The sequence below is a fragment of the Propithecus coquereli genome, unplaced genomic scaffold, assembly GCF_000956105.1.
Source record: "Propithecus coquereli isolate 6110/MARCELLA unplaced genomic scaffold, Pcoq_1.0 Scaffold281, whole genome shotgun sequence".
NCBI lineage: Eukaryota > Metazoa > Chordata > Mammalia > Primates > Indriidae > Propithecus > Propithecus coquereli.
The window spans coordinates 868630-885288 of NW_012148408.1; the positions used below are offsets into that span (position 1 = coordinate 868630).

General features: G+C 54.0%; 1 protein-coding gene across 1 annotated transcript; it reads right to left on the bottom strand.

Moving 5' to 3' along the window:
- Positions 1–494: 494 nt before the first annotated feature.
- On the bottom strand, positions 495–16609 carry SARM1 (sterile alpha and TIR motif containing 1). The gene is made up of 9 exons (XM_012648283.1): positions 15789–16609; positions 10742–11360; positions 7919–8131; positions 7556–7647; positions 7210–7445; positions 5037–5139; positions 4775–4964; positions 949–1070; positions 495–830 (listed from the first exon to the last, which is right to left on the bottom strand). The coding sequence occupies exons 1-9, from the start codon at positions 16256–16258 to the stop codon at positions 701–703; spliced, it is 2175 nt and encodes a 724-aa protein (XP_012503737.1). The 5' UTR covers positions 16259–16609; the 3' UTR covers positions 495–700.
- Positions 16610–16659: the final 50 nt, after the last annotated feature.

Genomic DNA, 16659 nt, shown 5'->3' on the forward strand with positions numbered 1-16659 from the left:
CACGGCACCAAGGCCTGGGGTAGGGTGGGCTTTGAGACATGGCCTCTTCGTGCCCAGGCCCAGGCCCAAGTAGGAGGCTACTGTGCACCAGCAAGCGCAGCAAAGCTGCTGCAGTTACAGACCAGTCAGAGCAAGGGCCCGTTTGGCCCACCCCTAGCCTTGGATGTGGCCAAGGAGACCACATCAGAGGAAGGCTGGGTGGGGACCCGGGACCTAGCCAGGATGGCTAGGGGCACTAGGTGGTTGTGGGGCAAGGCCACAGAGCGGCAGGAGGTGGTGAGCCCAGGGGCCAGGCACAGTCCGGGTAGAGAGCCACGTCGGACTCTCATCCCTGGCTGGTTCCTGGGCCCAGGCTGTGAGGGCTGGGCACTACCCTGACTCCTGCTGAAGGCTGCCCGCCTTCCCCTCCTTAAGCTGGCTGCTGTGTCTCCAGAACCGAGCAGGAACCCTCCCAACGCCTGAGACAGAGAGACTGAGGACAGGGCCTGGGAGGTGCAACCCTCCCCACGCCCCTCCCCTTCCCTTCCCAGGCCCTGAGGAAAGTGGGTTTCAGGTGGGCCATGGGGTGGAGATAGCAAGAGCCATTTCCCCGAGAAGAGCCCAGGTGGTCTCAGCCCCAGGAGGCCGGTTGGAGGAGCTGCTCCCTCAGAGAGGATGATGGGAATGGGCGTCACAGCAGGGCTTGGGAGCTGGGGACTGGTTAGGTCGGGCCCATGGGTGCAGCACCCTCCAAACTGGTGTCAGAGCCCGCAGACGAGTCCCGGGAGGAGCGGCCCTGCAGGAAGCGGATGATCTTCTCAATGGTGGCCTCCTGGTACTCGTGGGACCACCTGTGGGCACAGAAGCCACATGGGTCAGAGGGCTGGGCAGAGGGAGCTGCTAGCCCACATGCTGCCTGTTCGGGTGATTTGTACCAGCCCCCCTCAGTCCCAGGGCCCTGGGGCTCACTTGATGCCATTGAAGGTAAGCACCGCCTGCATGTCCTCAGGTAGGACCTGGGGCTCAGGCCACTCGAAGCCATCAATGACTGGCACGATGTTCTTGCCACAGCTTAAAGCAGTCACAATCTCCTGGAAAAAGAAGAACGTTAAGGAGGAAGATACCTCTGTCCCCATCCAGGGACCCTGGGGCTAAGCAGGAGCTGGGAGGGCCACTAGCCCGAGGCTGGGCCCAGGGTGGGACATCCGTCCTGAAGTCCACCTCACTTCTCTTTTCCCCCTTGTAGTATATAATAAAAAATAAATATTTGGTCTTTGTCCAGGGTTCCTGGCACAGAGCTCCTAAAACATTTGGAATCTCCAAAGTGATGAGTGTCTTGTATGCTAATGAGATGACGCCTAGCTTGGGGGTGGGGACAGCCTAGAGAGCTTCCGGAAGAGGGCTGGTCACCAGAAAGACCAAGGCATGATTGAGGATTGGAACTTTCAGCCCCACTCCATGGCCTCTGGAGAGGGGCTGGAGATTGAGTTCAATCAGCAATAGCCAATGATCGAATCAAACACACCTATGTAATGAAACCTCCATAAAAACCCCAAAACATGGGGTTTGAAGAGCTTCCAGGTTGGCGAACACCTCTAAGTGCTGGGAAGGTGGTGCATCGGGAGAAGGCACGGTATCTGAAGGTATCTGTTTTCTCTGATAATATACGAAGAGGGTTAGTGATAGCTGGTACCTATTTTGTAGGATTGTTGCATGGAATGAACGCGACATTCCATGGCGAGTGATTAGAATAGCACTTACTAAATAATAGGTGTGGTTATCATTTCCTCCTCTGTAAAGTGGGAATAATAAAACCTACCTCGCAAGGCTGTTCTGAGGATGTTACTTACTATTAATGGTGCTCTGGTAAGTGCTTATTGAATGGTTTTTTTTTCCTTTCAAGGGGGAACCACAGGGATTGGACTTTCTTGAGTGCAGTTCACTTGTGGTTTTCCATATTGATTACCCACTAAATGTGGCTTCGGGGAAAGGAGTTTTAAAACCAGAAGCAATTAAGCTCTAACAACCAAAGAGGGATGACGGAGCCTTTGGGACTAGGCCAAGGCAAAGGCTCCTGCCACCCTGCCTGCCTCCTCCCTCCCTACCATCTGCTAGGACAACAATGGGTGCCAAGAACCTCATGGAGTGGAGGCTTCCTGGGGAAAGAACATGCAGAACTGCAACCCTGACTGGCTTTCTGGGGAGCTGCTCCCTTTTACAGATGAAGAGAAGGAAGCCCAGAGAGGGGAAGGGACTTCCTCCCAAGTCACACATATGCCCAGCCCCAGGGGGCCCAGGCCTGTGACTCAAGCTGAGCATCTCTGCTGAGCATTTGGATGAATTCTGACCCTGCAGCAACTTGTTATGGAACCTTTAGACATTTGTTTCATCCAGAATTACACAGAACAAAGACAGTACAAACTGTTCATTGCACATTCATAGGCTGGCCAAAAAAGGGATAATGGCTTGTTCAAGATCGCACAGCTGGTTAAGAATGAACACTTGATTGGAGTCAAGTCTTCTGACCTGGTAACCCTAGTAGATATGTATGGCTCTGCCAGTCATCTCAGCTTCCTCAGAACCACTCATCTGCTTAATCATTGATTCAGTTATTCTATGAACTGTAGGGCCTCCTCTGGACTATGCACGGGTTCAGGCACCAGGAACACAGCATGAAGAAGGCAAGGTCTGAACTCCCGTGGAGCTCACAGACACTCCTCTCTTTCTCTCAGAACACTGCCTGCCACCTGCCCTGGGTCATCGGCCATATTCCTCCAGGTGTGCACTGGCCCAGTGCCCCTCCCCAAACCAGGCCCAGTACTCAGATCCTCCTACGTGGCCTCTGGGGCTTGAGCCTCTCCCACTGTCAATCAGGACTGCAAGCTAGTATCAGAGCCTCCTTCCTAAAACCCAGGGCCCTGGCATCTCCCCCCTCATGGGCCCCCTGTTTCCCAGTGCTTCAAGCAAAGGTCTTCTCCCTGCCTTTAGACACTCCATAAACTGGTTCCATAGTTCTTATCCAGCCACTGGTATACTGGTAAACTTATAACAATGTGGGGGCCAGGGCAAAATTCAACCAAACAACCAACCAACAAACAAAACCCTGACTGGTTGTGGTTGCCAGTTTCCTTGGTATAAATACTCTTACCATGGCCGATTTCAAGCTTCCAGCAGCTTCTCAGTGTAGAGTTGAGACGAGATGCAGACAGTCATCTCTAGTGTCAGCTGAATCCAACCCTATCCCTCCCCTTCCCTCCCACCCCCTCAGATCTGGGCCATGGAATACAGTGTCCTGGGAAAGAGCACAGGCCTTGGAGTCAGATAGAGTCTGAAGCCAAACTTTTCTGATTGCTGCACTAGTAGTGTGGCCATGGGAAAATTATTCTGCTTTTCGGAGCCTCAATCTCTTCATCTGTGAGATGGAGAAGGTGATACCAATGACACACACAGGCTTTTGGCACCTTTCCCGTTCCTGCCTGTATTCCTTTGCTCATGCTGTTCTGCCTGCCCAGGATGCCTTCTCTTCCACTCACCAAATTCCCAAGACTCTTTTGAAATCATGCTTCCTCCATGATGCCTTCCCTGATTATTCCAGCCCTCGATGCCCTCTCCCTTCTCCATACTCCTACAGCAAGCAAGAGGTTGGCCTGCCAGGCTTAGCATTTACACCAACTTGTATACAATCTAGTCACCGTGGGTATACTCTTGTCTCCTCAGCTGCTGGAGGAAAAGGGCCCCATCTCAGATGCCTATTGCATCCCTCAGCCCCAACCCCAATTCCCGCTGACTGATTAATGATTAATAAGCTGAAGATGTGATATGGATCCATCCATCCTACAAGTATTCAATAAGTTCCCACAATGCGTCAGGTGCTGAAGATACATTGGTGAATGTATCAGATGTAGCAGTCATTATGATTACATTAATAATAATAATTGCTACTATTATTCAGCAGTTTCTATGGGCCAGGCATTCTACGAAGCACTTCACAAATTTTAGCTCTTTTAATCCTTATAACAATATCCTAGGGAGTGAAGTACTATTTTTTGAGACAGAGTCTCACTCTGTCATCTGGGCTAGAGTGCCGTGACGTCATCCTAGCTCACAGCAACCTCTAAGTCCTGGGCTCAAGCGATCCCCCTGCCTCAGCCTCCCGAGTAGCTGGGACTACAGGTACCTGCCACCACACCCGGCTAATTTTTCTATTTTTAGTAGACACGAGGGTCTTACTCTTGCTCAGGCTGGTCTCGAACTCCTCAGCTCAAGTGGTCCTCTCGCCTCAGCCTTCCAGAGTGCCAGGATTATAGGCAAGAGACACCGCACCTGGCCTGAATTACTATTTTTATCCCCGTTATTATCCTCATTTTCTGGTAATAAATATGAAACTAATCAGGGTTAAGTAACTTACCCAAGGCCAGAGCCAGGATTCAAACTCTCAGTTTTGTGCTCTCAACAAAGATTCCATTCTGCCTGTCACTATGCTGTCCTGTCCCTCACAGAAGTTATTTTTCAAAGCATTTTCATCCCTCTCTGATCCTCACAACAATCCTACAACGTGAGTAGGACAGGTAAGTTATCCCCATTTTGTAGATAAGAAAACTGAGGCTCAGAAAGCCTAAGTGGCTTGCTAAAGTCCTATTAGTCAGAGCTGTGGCTCCTGACTTCCAGCTCGGCTGCAGAGGTGCTTCAGGACTACATGTTGTTGGGGAACATGGATGAGAAGGAATGGAAGGGGACCTTGTCTCCTGGGCCATGGGCTAATGTTGGGACTACAGAGGTGCAGGCCAGCACCTACCTTGTGCACCCAGTCCTTGCAGTCATGGTCCCCTATGCACTTGTCCAGTGCCCCAGCTGACAGCACCAGCACAAAGTTGCGGGCACCCATGACACTCTGGATGAGCTTGTCCTCGAACTTGCCTGCTTCTAGCTTCTCCACGTCAATGAAGACACTGAAGCCGTGCAGCTGCAGGTGCACCTTCAGGAGGCTGCAAAGAGGTCCTATGTCACAGCCGTGGCCTTGCACCAAGGTCCCCAGCTGCCTGCCTGCCTCTCCTCACCTGGCCAGCTGAGAGCCCGAGTTCCGGCGGTAGCTGATGAAGACATCCGGGGTGTCCCCGCTGGGCTTGCAGCTAGTGCAGGGCAGCGGGGAGTGTAGCATTTCTGAGGCAGATGAGACAGCATGCGAGAGTGGCTCCCCATCTCTCACCATAGGTGCATCATCCCTTGGGGACTCTGTCCCCTGTCCACCCAGCCCTCTCAGCCCAGCCCAGCCAGGGTGGCTGGCTCCAAAAAGGGTCACTGAGGTGAGAGATGGGGCCTACAGAAGGAAAGTCGTAACCATTCGTGAGTTCCTCCCAGGAGGCAGGATTGTGTTTTAGGGGCATTGCTATGCACTTTCAGCCCTGCCCTCTCTCTGGAACTCCAGACCTGCACAGCCAGCTGCCCACGGGCGCTCCGGACCCAACGCATACCAAAGCCTCCCCTTGCTCCTTCTGTCTCATTTCCCACCAAAGCCAGAAAGCTGGGCATCAGCTCCAACTCCTATCTCCCATTCATTTATTCAACAAATATTTAGTAAGCACTTAATGTGTGCCAGGTGCTATCCTCGGTGTTTGGGATACAGCAGTGAACAAAACAGACAACGCCCTGCCCTCGTGGACCTGACGCTCAGTGCTCAGAGCCAGGCACCGTGTTCTGAGGAGTCTACCTACTAAACATCCTGGACTCCAGCCCCAGGGCCCTCCCGCTGTCCAGCGTCTGCAGTGGCTTCCCCTGGCCCAGCTAGGACTGCCCAGTCGAGTCCATTTGCCACAGCTACCAGAGGATCTTTCTAAAATCCAAATATGAGCATGTCTTTGCCCGCCACTTAAATCCCTATTCCCTAGAGAAGCAATTTTTTTGTTAGCTATTTTTGCCCTAGGCCTCTCCTACCGAGCAAAAATGAAATCTTGGAGTTTTATTGGGAGCTGCAACATAAAAATGATAAAAGCTGACCTGCTTTGGTTGAAGCATAAGAACGGAGCCAAAGGCTCAGTCCCTTGTCCCTTGTGGGTGCTTAATACGTACTCGCTGAATGAATGGTTAAAATGAAAAGAATTCCTCTTCCTATAATATTCAGACTTAATACCCACAAACAACATTTGTCTGTTTACAAAGCAGAAAGCCAAGGGCTCAAATTCCAGTTCTACCATCTAATGACTTTTAAAAAACCTTGGGAAATGTGTTTAAATTCTTTAAATCTTAGTTTCATTATCTTTAAAATTAATACCCACGATGGAAATGCTCTGTATCTTTGATTATAATGGAGGTTACACAGATGTTTCTCCAAACTCCTCAAACTGGACACTTCAAGTTTACCCATACCTCTTTATATTCTTTAAAAAGTTTTTAAAGTTAATTTTAAAAAAGTTGAACACCTGGGCGGGGCGCAGTGGCTCATGCCTGTAATCCTACACTCTGGGAGGCCAAGGCGGGCGGATTATTTGAGCTCAGGAGTTCGAGACCAGCCTGAGCAAGAGCGAGACCCCGTCTCTACTAAAAATAGAAAAATTAGCCGGCTGTCATGGCACATGAGATAATATCTAAAGTGTAATACAGTACCTGGTATATAGTAATTGATGGTAAATATTGGCTAACTAGTGAATTAGTAAATAAAAATAAATCAGTAAATAAAGAGGGTTGCTAGAGCCCCAGAATTCACCCTAAAGCACCTCCAGACCCTACTTTGTAAGCTATTGGCTAAAAGGATAGGCACCTCCCCCCAACCCTGTGTTCCCACCCATACCCCTCTGCACTCTGTCCTACCCCCACACTTGCATATGCCGACCCCTCCCCCTCTGCCTGGGCTGCTCTGCCTATTGCCACCCCTCCCCCTCCCCCAGTACATCCCTCAAGACATGGTCAGGTGTTCCCTCCCCTCTGAAGTCTAGACCTGGTGGACAGGGCAGGCTGTGCTTTGTCTGGACTCCCACTGGAGTCCTGGGCATGCTTCCTGCTGGGGCCACCTGCCTGTTTATATAGCTACCTTCCTTCCACCCTCCCACCCACCTGAGACTGGGAACTTCTTGAGGGCAAAGTGCAACATATTTATATTTAATCCTCGGAGCCCAGTCTGACACAGCGTATGTGCTCAACCCACCCACAGGGAGGCTCTGGGATCCACCCCGTGTCTCCCCTACCCCTCCAGGGCTGGGGCTGGGCCGGGCTGGGGTCCCGGGTAGGTGGGCTGACCTCTGGCGGCAGTGATGATGCGGGCGCGGTGCACGCCCAGGCGGACGCCACAGTCCTCCAGGAGCTGCTGCTCCGACACGCGGTGCAGCAGGGAGCGGTCCAGGCCACAGCTGACCAGGCCGTAGGTGTACTGGCGGAAGCGCGGGTCCAGGCTGCCCAGCCAGTCGGCCAGGTTGCTGCGGTCGCACATGGCATAGTTGGCGAAGGTCTTGAGCTCCGTGAGCTCCCTAAAGAACCTGCACCCCAAGGAGGAGAAGACGCTGAGGTCCCGACTCCGGATGGGCTGGGGGCGGATGGGGCGGTTCGTGAGACCTGGCGCGGGTAGGGCGGGCAGGAGGCTCCGTACCTCTTGCGAGTGATGCCCGACTTCATGCCCAGGTCGTTCTGGAGTTCCTCCTCCGTGAGCCGCAGGAGCAGGTCGCCATCTACCTGCTGCTCCTGGGGGAGGGGTCAGGTGTAAGGAAGGGCTCCCCGCTCAGCGCCTGGAGCTCAGGCGCAAGGAGCAAGGGGAGGGAACTGGAGATGGCGGAGGCGGCGGATGGGACGAGATTAGAGCCGAGAGACTCCCAGGGTGGCTGAGTACAGGCTGCCCACTCCCAAAGGGCCACCCTGGCGCCGCAAGCATGCGGGCCGGGAGGGACACGGTCGGCTGTGCCCACGGGACCCGCTCGGGCTCGGGACGCTCGGATTCCGGCCCCCACGGCTCTACCCGGAAGCTGTCGCAGTACTGGGAGAAGCCGATCTGCTGCAGCCACGTCTGGACCTCGGCCTCCTTCCAGCTGGCCACGCAGGGCAGGATGGGCCGCGGCACCTCCTCGCCCAGCAGGCGCAGCGCGCGCTTGGCCAGCGCCGACTTGGTGCCGTTAGTGGAGTAGGAAACCAGGCGTTTCAGGCTCTGGATGGCGCCGATTTCGCAGAACACCTTGGGAGGGGTGGCGAGAGGGCGTCTAGGGTCCACCAGCTAGCCAGCTGTCCCCAAATGTGCCCAGTCCCTCCCCTCACCGCTTCTTACCTCTGAAAGACCCGCCATCTGCCCCTGCCCTATCTTCAGCCACTAAGTCACCCATTCCTGTGGATTCCCCCTCCTGAAGTTCTCGAAACTCTTGACCAGGTCACCTCCCGTGTCCCTTCTACAGCTTCCATGGGCCCTGGGATAAAGTCTGGGCTCTCGGTATGGCCTCCAGGCAGGGAACGGCATAGCCCCTGCCCACCACTCCCAGCTCACCTGGTCTTGCACCAACCCACACTTGTCTGACACCCTCCCCCACACCCACCCGCCAAGGCTCTCCCACCTTGGGTGGGCCTGCTGTGTCCCCAAACCCTTAGTTCCTCCAGCCTCCTGTGGGGATCCAAATGGGCTAGCACCTCCTCCATGCTGCCTGCTGGGATTCCCCCACAGCTTGGCCTGTACCTCCAGATAGGACTTACACCACACTCTGAAAGCCACTGTCACTAGCCAATAATGCAACTTCAAAAAACAAAACAGGACAGCTTTTGATTTAAAGTGAGTAAAAAAAGATAATGCAACTTCCCTTGGAGTATAAACTGAGGACATGTCTTAGTCATCACTGGAACTCCGCACCTGGCATGATAAAGGACACAAAGTGCGGCCTCGATATGTCTTTGTTGAACTGCACTCACTTGGCCTTGATGGGAAGGGGTGACAGGGCTGGTGGTCGTGGCTGCTGCCCAGATCCAATCTTTGGGCACCCCCTACTTCCCTTCGAGTCCCTTCTCCCAAAGCAGAATGACCAGCTTTACAGGGCAAGTCCTCCCATGGCCCAGCTCTGGGGCACAGAGAGGAGAATCAGAAGTTCCTAGAGCATTGGGCAGTGGAAGAGGCGTCAGAGACGCCCTAACATAGCAGGCTCTTCTTGATCTGCAGGGACACACATGACGGGTGGCTATCATCCATGAGACACACTCCTCTCAGCACCCCCAGATGACAGCTGTGGTTCAGACAGGGTGGGCCATGGGGTGTGCATCACTCCCTGTGCACCAGCTGTCACCAACCCCAAGTCCCCTCAGAGGAATGCAAAGGAAAGAGACTGACATTATAGGGACAATCTTGAATCTATAATATTTAAGAAACAAAGCCCAGCTGGGTGTGGTGGTACACACCTGTAGTCCCAGCTACTTGGGAAGCTGAGGCAGGAGGATCACTTAAGCCCAGGAGTTGGAAGCCAGCCTGGGCAACATAGTGAGACCCCATCTAAAAATAGAAAACCCACAAACTTTTGGTAATAAAACTATCATTAGTCCCACAACCAGGGTAAGAACTGCTGCTGTTGTTCAACTCTCTCAATTTTTCAGAAGATAAAAATGAGGCTCAGACACTCTGGGAGGCCAAGGCGGGAGGACTGCTTGAGCTCAGGAGTTCAACCAGCATGAGCAAGAGTGAGACCTGGTCTCTACTAAAAATAGAAAAATTAGCCGGCTGTCATGGCACATGCCTGTAGTCCCAGCTACTCAGAAGGCTGAGGCAGGAGGACTACTTGAGCCCAGGAGTTTGAGGTTGCTGTGAGCTATGAGATGACACCACTGCACTCTAGCCAGGGCGACAGTGAGACTGTCTCCAAAAAAAAAAAAAATGAGGCCCAGAGAGGAGAAGCCAGGAGCACAAGGTCACACAACAAGTTAAAGCAGCAGGCAAAGGCCCTGGGAATGGGGACACCTTGGGACTCAAGGGTTATCTGGCTGACACACCTATGTGTGTCAGCCTCTCTCTTCAGCACCCATTTTTATTTTTTTTTTGAAACAGAGTTTCGCTCTGTTGCCTGGGCTAGAGTACGGGGGTATCATCATAGCTCACTATAATCTCAAACTCCTGGGCTCAAGCAATCCTCCTGCCTCAGCCTCCTGAGTAGCTGGGACTATAGGCACGAACTGCCACACTCCACTAATTTTTCCATTTTTTCTTGCTATGTTGCTCAGGCTGGTCTTGAACTCCTGGCCTCAAGCAATCCTTCCACCTTGGCCTCCCAGAATGCTAGGATTACAGGTGTGAGCCACTGTGGCCTCCAGCAGCCATCTTCCCAGACTCCAGATTCAAATGCTAAACTGCCTGCTGAAGCTCCCAGCTGGGCATCTCTCAGGCACCTTGAACTCCATATGTCCCACTGATCTTGCTTTCTTGCCACCAAGTCCTAATTCCATCCCTTAAACACCCCTTGCATCTGCCACTCTCTGCTGCTGCTACCACTCCTGCCTCCACCATCTCAATGCCCCTCCCTCAAGTCATGGCCTCCTGTTGGGTCCCCTCGCCTCCAATCTCACCCTCCACACAGCAGCCAGGGTGATCTTTGTAAAACACAAGTGTCCACAGCTCAAAAACTTCTCAGTGCCTTCCTCTTGCCCCCAAAGACCAAGTCCAAAATTTGGGTCTTGCCTTCAAGGCCAGAATGACTGTCACCTCATCCTTTCTCTTACTTCACCTAATTCTCATGTCAACTTCAAGTCCCAGTGGAATGTCATTTCCTCGGGGAAGCCTTCCCAGATGCTCTCTGACCCCTACTCCCATCCCTGCACCCACCTTGGTCTTGCCTTGCAGGCTCTTGATGGCAGCCTCAGCGCAGAGGTAGAAAGCCCCGATGCACTGCGCCTCCAAGCGCGACGAGTCGAGCAGCGGCACGAGGCGCTGCAGGTCGTCTGGCCCGCGGCCCTGGCTTGTGTCGCTGGCGTCCACCAGGCAGCGGGCGAAGCGGCCGGGGTCCAGCGAGGCCACAAGCGGCTCCACGAGCGCCAGCGTGCCCGAACGCTCCACCTCGCGCTCCACCTCCTTGTTGGTTGCCAGCACCGCCACCGCGAGGCAGGCGTGCAGCCGCAGCAGCTCGTCCTCCTTGGAGAAGGCGAGCGGGAAGAGCCACTCGGCGGCGCGCTTCTCCACCATGCGCCGCTGCACCGCCTGGCCCCCGTGCAGCGCGCAGTTGGCCAGCGCCAGCGCACAGTGTCGCAGCAGCGCGGTGTCTGTGCGGCGGCACCAGTACAGCACCGCGTCCAGGCCGCCGGCAGCCACCAGCTGTTGGCACGTCTCCTCCGAGTGCTTGAACATGTGCTCCAAGATGCCTGCCACGCTCCGCGCCAGCTCCAGGGGTTCGCGCTCCTTCGCCAGGTTCAGGATCACGCCCAGCCCGATGCGCGCCACGCGGTCCCTGCCGGGAGAGAGTGGAAGGGGATGGTGGAGTTGCCGTGGCCTGGGGAGCTAAGCTTGCCCGCTGGGGTCCTGGTCGCCTACCCTCTCTGGGCCCCTCAGTGTCACATGGGAGAGCGCATTATCCTCCCTCCCTCCCACATTCACCTCTTGCCCTGGGAGAACCAGACTTCTCAGATTATAGGGGTGCTCCATCCTGGCCATACGCATCCGGTCCCCCACCCCTTGAAAAGCAGCATGGTAGTGGCTAAGAACGCCAGCTCAGGAACAGACCCCCTGGGTCCTGGTTTCTTCTCTGCTATGTTCTATTTTCTGTTTTCTAACTGCTATTTTCTAAGGACCTTGGCCACCTTCCTTTATCTCTCCACCTCTATTTTCTCATCTCATAAATAGGAAAATAAGAACACCTACCTCATAGGATTATTATCAGGACTGATGAGATAATGCATAGAAAGTATTTGGCAGACCGCCTGACACATGGTAAAAATGCAACAAATGTTAACTTATTCTCACTTGAAGTACACCATTCCCAGTCTTGCCTTTGAACTTGTCCTCACTCCATGCCCCCACCCCCCGCCGGCCCCCGCCACTGGGGTGTTTTCATTCATTGAACAGATGTTCATTGAGGACCTACTGTCTGTCAGGCCCTGTGCTAGGGGCTGAGGTTAAACTAAGACTGAGCGAGCTCATCCTTGGCTACTGTGGGGGCAGACAGTAAGCGAGTCAACACTGAGTGAACAAGATTGTAGTGACGTGGCTGTGATGCCGGCGAGCCTGGGTGATGCGATGGCTTGTGCCTGGTGGAGGGACATGTCTGAGGAGGTGACACCTGACAGCTGGATGTCCAGACCCCCCTGGGAACGGAGCATAACAGGCCGAGAGAAGAGCAAGGATGAAGGCCCGAGGGCTGACGAGCTGGCATGCGTGAGGAATCGAAAGGAGGTCAGAGACATTGCAATGTCTAACACCAACAAGGAAAAATATAAAATCAACAAAAGATTCACATTTAGAATATATTCATAAATATTTGATGATCAATCCTGGGAGCCTTTGAGCCACCTCATGGCATTTGCACTTTATTCTGATATCGAATGGAAGCCACTGAGAAGCTTTAGGAAGGAGAGTGACTTGTTTATGTGTGGGTTTCAGGAAACTCACGCTGGCTGCTGTAGGGAGGACAGGTCCGAGAGAGAGAGCCTGGAGGCCAGCTGAGCAGGCAGGAGAGTTGTCACACTCCAGGCTGAGGTGCAGACTTCCTGCCTTACTGACCTCCACAAATGATGTCCTCCACAGGTAATGTTACCCCCAAAGACAGAGGCCCCGCCAGCCATGGAATCCTTGCCCTGTGGGTACCACAGTGACCAGAGTGCATGCAACTTTGTGTCCACTGCAGGGTCCAGCTGAGTCCAGAACATGCAAAGCTGCACTGACCACTTGGCTTCTCTGCAGCCCATCTTTAAAGGAACAGATAGGTCCTGATCATCCACTGGGGCAGCTGGAACTGCAGATGTTCCTTTTACCACAGAGAAAACCAAAGCTCAGAGAGGTTATATGACATGCCCAGGGTCACACAGCTTCTGACAGGCCCAACTGGGATTTGAATCCAGGCCTGTTTGTCTCCAGAGTTTAAGGTCTTTCATCTTCACTTTGTGCTTCTAGACATCTGACTACATAAACTTCTAGAATATCACAGCCAAGACGTGCTTAAGAAATCATCCAATCCAACACCTTTTCAGAGGACTAATCTAAGGCCCAGTGTAGGGAAGGGCTTGCTTAGAAGTATCAATTCACAGCTAAGACTTTATTCTGAGTCTTTTGCTTCCCCAGCCCTTGCCTTTCCCTATGCACCTGGCACTTTCACAGAGTTGAACTCCGTGCTGTTGTGAGAACTATTAACTCAGCTCCCAATTCTTCTGTGGTCTGAGAGGCTATGGGTCTGGTGAAATGGGCATATACTTTGGAGTCACACAGATCTGGGCTCAAATCCCAGCTCCAAAGGAGGGGAAAACTATATATATGATGAGCATGTATATATACAATATGTGAACATATGCGAATGCTTATATATGCATAGACTCAGGAAGGATATACAAGAAACTCGTTACAGTGATTTGCCTCCAGGGAAGGGTTCTGTTTGGGAAGAACTTTTAACTGTATACCTTTTCTTTTTTTTAAATGTATGTGAAATAGCTTTCTGCTTTTTAAAAACCTGTCTCCTCCATTTATTCATTGCCTATTCTTGGGAGGGCCACTTACCCTCTCTGATGATACATTTATTATGGTTCCCCGAGGGGCACGGGCTGTGAATTTAGAGGGCTAGCAGTCAGATGGGGCCCTTACTGGGTGTTGTGGGCCCAGGTTAGAAGAACCCTATCCTGTCGGACTCCTCCTGGTAGCTGGGGGTGAGGGAAACTGTGACTCAGGCTCCTGGGCAGTGGGTGCAGTAGCACCCTCGGAAGAAGAAAGCAAGAAGGGAAATGGCAAAAAGGGGTGAGCACACTGATGGAAGAACCTTCTTTAATCAGAGGCAGTGGGGCCTTGACTGGTGAAAGAGGAAAAGGTTTCATAAACAAAAATTCTCTGTATGTCTCTCCTCTCCTCTCCCTTCTAGCCCCTTTCTCTCCCAGTCTATAGGTGTGGAGAGACTCTGCCTTTCTTTGGAAGGATTTTGATCCACCAAGAACAGTGTGCTCTGTCCTTGGTCCTGAAGCGACACTGACATCAGCATGATGTTTCTTGGGACCAGGGACACCAGTTAGTGACTCTTCTCTCAGTAACTCTGAACCAGGTGAGGATCCTCATTTTTTTTTTTTCCTGAGACAAGGACTCACTCTGTCACCGGGCTAGAGTGCAGTGGCACCATCATAGCTCACAGCAATCTCAAACTCCTGGGCTCAAGCCATCTTCCTGCCTTAGCTTCCCAAGTAGTTGGGACCACAGCTTGTGCCACCACAACCAGCTAATTTTTTCTATTTTTTGTAGAGATGGGGTCTCGCTCTTGCTCAAGCTGGTCTCCAAGGAACTCCTGGCCTCAAGTGATCTTCCTGCTTCAGCCTCCCACAGCGCTAGGATTACAGGCATAAGCCACCAACCCTGGCTGAGGACCATCATTTTTAACCTTGAGAAATATCAGTACTGTTTGCATCTTGCAGGCTTCCTCTTTCTAGGGTGCTGCACCCACTCTCCAGGGGCTCTAGTTGGAGGTGCCCCACCCCACATATCAAGCCTACAGGGCACACCTGCCAACCTCAGGCCTGCCACACCCAGTGACCATGCACTCCATTTGCTAGCCCTCCAGACTCATGGACCTTCCCCATCCTGATATCAGATGGGAGGGGAATGACTTGCTCGAATAAGCACAACCCTATGGGGGTCTTCCAACCTAAATTGTTTCATTCATTCATGCATTTTTGACAGTTGTATCATTTCTACCAATCACAAGATGATTTTTCTTTTTGAAAATGGTATATCACACTTGTGAGAGCTGCATGAGCTGAAAGTGACTCTTTCAAAACTCTTCTAAGTTTGAGGATCCCGAGACTTCAGCGTGAGACTGGAGTGTGACAGCTTGGTTTGCTCTGACATCAGAGGGGAGGGAAAGTGAGTCCTCAGGGGTCTTCGTAATCCAGGGAAGATCCCAAGAGGCAGCAAAAGAGTGGCAACCAGGCCTCGGTTTGACACCACTCACTGTATCTTGGTACCACAGGGGATGGGGGAGAGAACACATTCTGTTCGGCCCTGCTTAGCTCTGCACCTTGGTGTCCTCTTGCCCCACCCATTCAGCCCAGCAGAAAACTTTCTGTTCCCTGTCAGCAGCTGCAGAATGAGATCATGTCTGGTCTGTTAGGTGGACCAGAGTGGAGAAGGATGAAGCAGGAGGTGGGCTGGGGCAGCACGAAGGGAGTGAGCAGTCTCAGGCCAGCACTCATTTTAGCCTGGGGCAGAGGGAAAGAGAGGTCTCCCTCCCTCTTTGTTCCCTTCCTTTCCCAGGGGGGGGGGGGGCAGGCAGGGCATGAGGGGGAGAGAAGGTGTCACAGAAGGGCACCCAGGCCTGTGGGGAGGAGGGCTGTGGGTTTAGGAGGGTATTGGCAACAGGATGCCATCTCCATCTATAGAACTAGGGACAGGATCTTGTTCTGCTACTCCATTCCTCCCCTCCCTGTCTCCATTCCTCACTCCACTAGCCCTGAGAGTGAATCCTGGCTGCACCATTAGTTCACTGTGTGACGCTCCGCATGTCATTAAACTTTCCCGAGCCTCCGTTCCCTCATTTGTAAAACGGACACACTGATCCCTAACACAAGCGTAGTGCAGGGAGGCAGCGAGGTGAGGCGGGCACGGTGCAGGGCACACGGGAGACCCAAGTACTCGACCGCCCTTGCCGCCCCCACCACCCAGCGCTCTTCCCTACCCGGCCCGGCGCCCTCACCGGTTCTCAGCCACCAGGATCTGCTCCAGCAGACGCGCGGCCTGCACGCGAGTCTCCAGCTCCGGCGCCTGCAGCAGCCGCAACAGCAGGTCGAGGCCACCGTCCAGGCGGATGGCGTCGCACAGACCTTGGGCCACTTCGCGGCCCACGGCCGGCAGCAGCCAGGCTTCCTCCACCAGCTGGAAAACCTCGGCCAGGCTGGCGCCCACGGCCCGCGCGCCGCCCGCCTGCTTCAGCGCCGACAGCGCCTGCTGCAATTCCGGCAGCGCGCGCTCCAGGGCGCCCTGCACCTCGCTGCCCGCCCCAGGCGACACTTCGCGGGGCCCGCGGCCGCCCGCAGCCCACCACGGGCCCGCGCCACCGCCCCCATCCGACCCTGGCACCGCCAGCCGCTCGGCGCCCGGCCGTGGCCCCGACATGGCGAAGAAGCGACACAGCTGGTGGGCGGAGAGGAGCAGCGTCAGGACCATGGGTGCGGGCCTGCGGGGCACATCCCCGGCCTGGAGGAGCGGGGCTGGGCGGAGAGACCTGGACCTTGGGAAAAGGGGACCCGTGAGGGGACCAGGGGGAAGAAGATGCAGGAGGAGGAATGCAGAGGATATCGGGCAAGGGCACCGGCCAGAAGTTTGGGGGAGCAGTGAGGCAAGATGTGGGCTCCGAGGTTGGGGAAGGGGTTGCGGGCCCAGATGCAGGAAGGGGGCAGGGAGGCGAGAGAGGGATCCAGACGCCTGAGGGTAGAGGAAGCGGCGGCCGGAACAAAGCCGAGTCGCAGCTCTGGCTCTGCTCGCCACAGGATGCTTCGTGGCAGCCACGCCCCTGAGCTGCAGCGCTCCGCCAGCCGACGCCCCGCCTGTGGGCCCCTCCCCGGCCG